General features: G+C 53.6%; 1 protein-coding gene across 1 annotated transcript in view; it reads right to left on the reverse strand.

Annotated features, from left to right (window-relative positions):
• Window positions 1–146: 146 nt before the first annotated feature.
• Window positions 147–6,056, reverse strand: part of B4galnt2 (beta-1,4-N-acetyl-galactosaminyltransferase 2) — a 21,575-nt gene continuing 15,665 nt past the window's right edge. Inside the window, exons 7-12 of the mRNA XM_004633649.2 lie at window positions 4,274–4,454; window positions 3,533–3,619; window positions 2,993–3,180; window positions 2,274–2,414; window positions 1,252–1,471; window positions 147–866 (exon numbers count right to left, since the gene is read on the reverse strand). Of these exons, the coding sequence (XP_004633706.1) occupies window positions 661–866; window positions 1,252–1,471; window positions 2,274–2,414; window positions 2,993–3,180; window positions 3,533–3,619; window positions 4,274–4,454 (1,023 nt within the window). The 3' untranslated portion in view covers window positions 147–660. The remainder of the gene's footprint in view (window positions 867–1,251; window positions 1,472–2,273; window positions 2,415–2,992; window positions 3,181–3,532; window positions 3,620–4,273; window positions 4,455–6,056) is intronic.

Raw genomic sequence — 6,056 nt, forward strand, 5'->3', positions numbered from 1 at the left:
TCTGGTGGCCTTCAGTCGATGATTCTTCCCGACTAATGAGCAATCCTGGATGCCAACTTTAGGGAGGTCAGCATTTGTTTGATCTTTAGGTCTGACTCACACCAGGAGCATCTCCCCAGTAAGCTGTCTGGTCTTTGTCATCCCCTTTGAGGGCCTGTCCCTGTCTAACTACCTACAATATTTCTATCTAACTCAGGCTGCCTGCAACACTGGGATTAGGGCTGTGAGCCACTGCGCCCCGCTCCCGGATGTTTTTGTGTGCTCAGGAACTCTTTGGTCCCCTTTGGGGTTTCAATTGTGCTTTAACTGTGTTCTGTCACCCCTGATTGCCTGTATAAAGAATAGCGCCCTGCCTGGCTTAGGAGAAGCTCAGACAGGCAGGAACCCATGACCTTGACCCCGCTTCGCCGACCTTCATCCCCACCGTCTGTCACCATGTCTTGCACGAGACCAGCCAGTGGCTGATGGTCTCTCAAACGCTTAAGAAGGGGAAGAGTAAGGAACACTTAAGGCTTGTAATCAACAAGGTCCCCGCTGCCCTGATCAGTGATTGGTCCATCCTAATAACCCTTAAGCGCTAATTGGCCCATCCACTTGCCCTGAGTCAGCTCGTTGGTAGCCTGCACCTTCTAGATGCCCCCAGCCAATCAGGCCCGAGCTTTACGTGGAGCACTGGAGATGGTTCTTGAAGTAGTGCAGCGCCAGTTTGAACTGGATCTGCTGGTTGGTGTTGGCCCGGTAGGCGCTGTAGTTCTTCTCCAGCGCCAGTAGCTCCCTGTCTGTCGCCGGTGAGCGGGACTGGTGACCCATGACCACATCTGGACAGGAACCCACCAGCAGGCTGCCCAGCCCGTCTATAAAGAACTCTGCGGAGAGAGCACGAGAGAAATAGGAGCTGCCACCGGGCCACCAGGGTGGTTTGTCTTGAGACAGGGTCCCGCTTCCTGGTTCCAGCCTCCCACGAACTCAGCGCAATCCTCCTGTCTCAGCCTCCTGAGTGCCGGGCCAGGTGTGCGCCACCGCACCCCGGCGGCTGTTGCAATTTAGTAGAAAGGGATTTCTGGGGAGAGAGGAAAGAGGGCTGGAAGGAGGTATGGGATGGGGTTGCAGAGCGGGAAGAGGAAGCGTGAGCAGGGAAGTCCAGGGCGGGGAGACACTGAAAGCTCCCTAGTTTGAGGTCACGGGGACAAAGGCCTGCGGTGTGGCCCTTGGTTTCCTGGGTGTCACCAGGCTGCCCGTCCTCTTGCCCACCTTGATGAGCCACCCGCTGCAGGCGGGGGTCGAAGCCAACTCTTTGGAGCCGTTCAGTGTGGGCCAGGAAGAAGTTGGCCACCCCGCTGGTCACCACACAGCCAGGGAAGCCGTCCAAGGGCTGGAAGGATCCGGACCTGCGGTGAATGCAGTTCCCGCCTTCGCTCTGCTCCAGGAACAGCTTGAACTGGAACACGTTTCCCTGCACGCTGCCGCCCACCTAGTGGTGGACAGACTGGGTTTCATCCTGCCTCCTCCAGGAAGCCTCCCCAGATGGCTACACCAAGCAACACACTTCTCTCCGGCTGATCATGGTGGTGCATGCCTGTCATCCCAGCCCTTGAGAGGCTGAGGCAGGAGGATCTCCCGGGAGGCAAAGGCAGGGTTCACTTCTGGTTCCAAGTGCGACACTCCACGCTGGAGCTGTGCCTGCCCCTTCCTGAGGTGGCCCCTTCCTCCAGAACTGGGGATTGACTCACACCCTTGTGCTTGCCAGGGAAGCGCTTATTCTCCCTGGCCCCCCCTCGGTCTTTTTTTTTTTTTTAATTATTTATTTATTACATTTATTTATTGTGTGTGTGTGTGGCCAGCTCAGCCCACCGCGGTCCCTGTGCTTTGCCAAGCTTGTTTCAAGTAGGTGTTTTAGACCACTGAGCCATCTCTCCAGCACCACTTTTGGTCTTTTTGAAACAGGGTTTCATTATGCGGCTCAGGCTGGCCTTGAACTCACTTTGTAGCCCCAGCTGGTCTCAAACTTGCAAAGATCCTCCTGCCCAGCCTCCCAGATGCTGGGATTACAGGCGTGTGCCATCTCGCAGGCTGCCTTCTCACTTTTTTTTTTTTTTTTTTTTTGGCAGAACTGGGGATTGAACTCAGGCCCTTGTGCTTGCCAGGCAAGCACTTATTCTACTGAGCTACTTCCCCAGCTCCCCTCCTCACTCTTGAGATCGCTCCTCCTCTTCTCTTCCTCCCCCCTGTCCACCACTCCAGGCCACACCAGGCACACGGCCACCACCCCTTACCACATCCAGCTCCGTGTTCTCCAGGACCTCGACCAGCCTCTCAATCTTGCTTGTGGGGGTGAAAAGGAAATCATCGTCCACCCAGAGGACATACTTGGTGGTGGCCTGGGAGATGGCCAGGTTCCGCCCAGCAAACCAGCCCTGTAAGCAGTGGGTCAGATCAGCGGTCGCCACCCTCACCTCCCCAGCTCTGCAGGGTCCTTGGGGAGATTCCTGGGTCCCCAAAGCCATGCTGTGTCCAGACAGACAAAGTCACAGCCTACGGGATGAACCCAGTGTCCAGGCGAGGTTCAGAACCGCCAGTTGCGAGAAGTCTAGGCCTCAGAAGAATTTGGGAAAGAACAATCACTTTTGGTTTTTTGAGAGAGGATTTCACTGTGTAGTCCAGGGTGGCCTCGATCTCCCAGCAGCCCTCCAGCCTCAGCCTCCTGGGTGATAGGAATACAGGCATAGCCCACCACGCTGACGCAGTCCCTAGCGTGGGTGGATTCGTGGGCACGAGGGATGCGCTTCATGGGTGGATATTGGGCTGCAGATCAGGAATCCCAGAGGTGCAGACACAGGGCTGTCACTAGACAATCCCCTCAGCCTCCACACCATCATTAAGGAGGCTGGAGCAACCACCCAATAATGCTGGAATGTGGGGGTGACTCGCTGTCAGTCTGGGTTCACAGAGGCACCCGGGGAGGGCCCCAGTGCCCCAGCCTGGGAGGCCGCACCTTCCCAAAGGGCATGATGTAGTGCTCCACGTATCTGTCTTCAATCTTCACTGGCTGGTTGCTGTCATCAGCCACGATGACGGTCAGGTCTGGATAGAACGCCCGGATGCTCTGCAGCAGGACCTTCAGCTTGTGGGGGCGCTGAAAAGTCTTGGTGGCAATGGTCACCAGGTTCCGGAGGTTCCTCTCTGGACAAAAGCAGGCAGCCTGAGTCTGCCTCAGGGCAAGTCTGGCCAAGTACCTCCACAAGGGATCGCTTTCTTAGTTTTGAGATGGGGGTCTCACTGTGTAGCCCAGGCTGCCCTGAAACTCATGGCGATCCTCCTGCCTCAGCCTCCCGAGTGCTGGGATGACAGGAGTACACCAGCACACCTGGCTTCGTTAAATATAACTAAGCAATGTAGGGCACTGTATGCAAGAATTTCTTTCCCGCAAACAAATCTCTGGGATTATATCAGAGTGTATTATATAATTATACCATATTTTGATCAGTTCTCCTACAGCTCCAAGGTCCCCCACGGAGTGTGGGGCCAGGCTCACCTGGTCCTGGGTCATACAGCTTGGGGATGACAGGGTAGCGGATGCTCACGGGGAACTTGGCCACCGCAGACATGGACTCCAAGCTCACTGCGGGAAGAAGCAGTCAGAGCCACTGGCAGCCTTTGCAGGTCAAGGCCTACGCTGCCCAGGAAGCAGGTAAGTGGGGGTTATAGTCCCCTGAGAGTCGACATTTGGGCTTCTGACTTGCTGGGTGTCCAGGGGCAACCAGCTGAATGGTACTAGAGGTACACCTCCCCTGCATGAACATGGCATGGGATCGGTTTAGGGTGGGCTGGTGGGCTTGGGGTGTTAGGGTCTAGGTACCAGGAATCAAACTCAGGACCTTGCACTTGCCAGGCAGGTGCTTAGGCCACTGAGCTATCTCCCCGGCCTTGTTTTGCTTTTTGAGATAGTCTTGCTATGCAGGCCAGGCTGGCCTCAATCTTGTAGAAATCCTCCTGCCTCAGCCTCTCACAAGCAGATTCCAGCCACATGCCACTTTGCCCAGCCTGAAGACAGCTTGGAGCATGGCATAGGGGGCTAATGAAACCAGAAGGTATGGCCTGGGGAAGGGACCCCCCCAAAAGTTCATGGGGTGAATGTGGCAAAGTGGGGAAGGCACTGGGTAGCTGGGAAGTTAAGTATCAGGGGTTGGAGGTGGGGAAGGATCTGAAAGCCAGGCAGGCCTCCTGGAGGTGGAAGATCCCCGCAGCCCAAGCGTTTTCGGAGCTGACGTCTCACCCACATCCACACGGTTGTGCTGGTAGCTGGCGCTCGTGTAGGTCACATGCTGCAGGACGAAGTTCAGCAGCTTCCGGTCAGGGGTGGAAATGGTCAGCCGCTTCTCGCCCCTGCCCTGCACCACTTCGTCTGAGACGTCGGCAAGGGTGTTCAGTGTCCCCAGAGTGGCCGCCAGGGTGACCTGGGGAGGCGTCAGGCACACGCGTGTGACTACACAGCCTCCAACTAGGTGGCCACCATGCACCGCTGGACCTTCTCTGTCAGCGCGGGATGAAACTTCCCACCCACTCAGCAGCTTAGGCTGGGCGAGGGGGCGGCGCTGGCGGTCCCAGCGCTGGGGAGGCCGAGGCAGGAAGACTGCCGGGAGTTTGCATGAGAAAGCAAGGCACGCCCCTCTGTGAGAGGGAGGGGGGGGCACGGATCAAAGGAGGGGAAAGGCGGAAAACAAGATTTTTGGCAGCCCTGGCTGCAAAAGCCGCACTGCCTGGGGAGGGGGAGGCAGGGCGCTGGGGCCGTTCCTGGAACCGAGAAAGGCCAGTGAGCCCCTGAGGCTGCAGGAGTCTCCAGCTTTTGCCTGGTGCCGTTCAGACTCTACTGAAGAAAATCAAGGTCATAATTCAGTGACTCAAAACGCTACCGAAGTCACCCAGAGCCTTACACCGCTCCACTGGTCATTCTCCCCTTGACAAAAATTTACAAGTTACAAATAAAAAAAGGACCTATTGGGTTAAAAAAAACAAAAACAAAAACAAATTAATTATTGAAAGAAAATCATTGTAAAAGGGCTTTTAGACACAAGTGTGGACGCCCCGGGTGGCAGCCCAGGGAGTGCTAGGTTGCCCGCCTGGCCGCGGGCAGCAGGCGGCTCTGCTGGGAATTGAGCATTTTCTTTTTCTCTCCGTTACAATTGGCCAAAGAAAAAGAGCCTTTACATTTTTCCGTTAAGGTGATTGATTTAAAACACTGTCTCTATCCTCAAAATAAGTGTTTTGCCTTTAATTGAAAAAAATCCATCAGTAACTTCTGCGGATAACCCACTACTATTATGGACTGCTGGACAGTGTTGGATGGTTTTGCTGAATTCAAGCACCTATAGTATTTATTTTTGTTTTGTTTTGTTTTTTGGGTTTTTTTTTTTTTTTCCCCCCCGGAACCAGGGATTGAACTCAGGCCCTTGCGCTTGCCAGCGAAGCGCTTATTCCACTGAGCCATCTCCCCGGCCCCTATAGTATTTAGATGCCAATAGAATACCCACCTCTGACAGGACCAAATGGAAAAAAGGGGAAACGAAGGACCATTTCGTATTTGTATATACAGAATAGTTAGGATAGATATACAGCTTTTGCTTAATTCAATGAGAAGAAAGATTTGTACTAATAGTGTTTGGACAAAATGTCCTGTCTGCTTCTTGTACTACAGATAACCACTAGGAAAATAACAATATATAAGGTATTAATTATTGAAACTGTCCTATTAATCAGCTTTGGAACTGTCTCATTGATATTTCTCAATAAAAAAGAAATTTAAAAAATCCAGTGTTTTCCAGCTGGAACCATGGAGGGTGTAGAAGAGAAGAAAAAGAAGGTTCCTGCCGTGCCAGAAACCCTTAAGAAAGGCGCTGGGGAGATGGCTCAGTGGAATAAGCGCTTCCCTGGTAAGCACAAGGATCTGAGTTCAATCCCAGGTTCTAAAAAAAAAAAAAAAAAAAGAGGCAAATAACTTCCTGTGGCCATTCAAGTTATCATCTCCACAAGGTGGAATGAAGAAAAAGACCACCCATTGT

The sequence above is a fragment of the Octodon degus genome, unplaced genomic scaffold, assembly GCF_000260255.1.
Source record: "Octodon degus isolate 3935 unplaced genomic scaffold, OctDeg1.0 scaffold00056, whole genome shotgun sequence".
Classification (NCBI taxonomy): Eukaryota; Metazoa; Chordata; class Mammalia; order Rodentia; family Octodontidae; genus Octodon; species Octodon degus.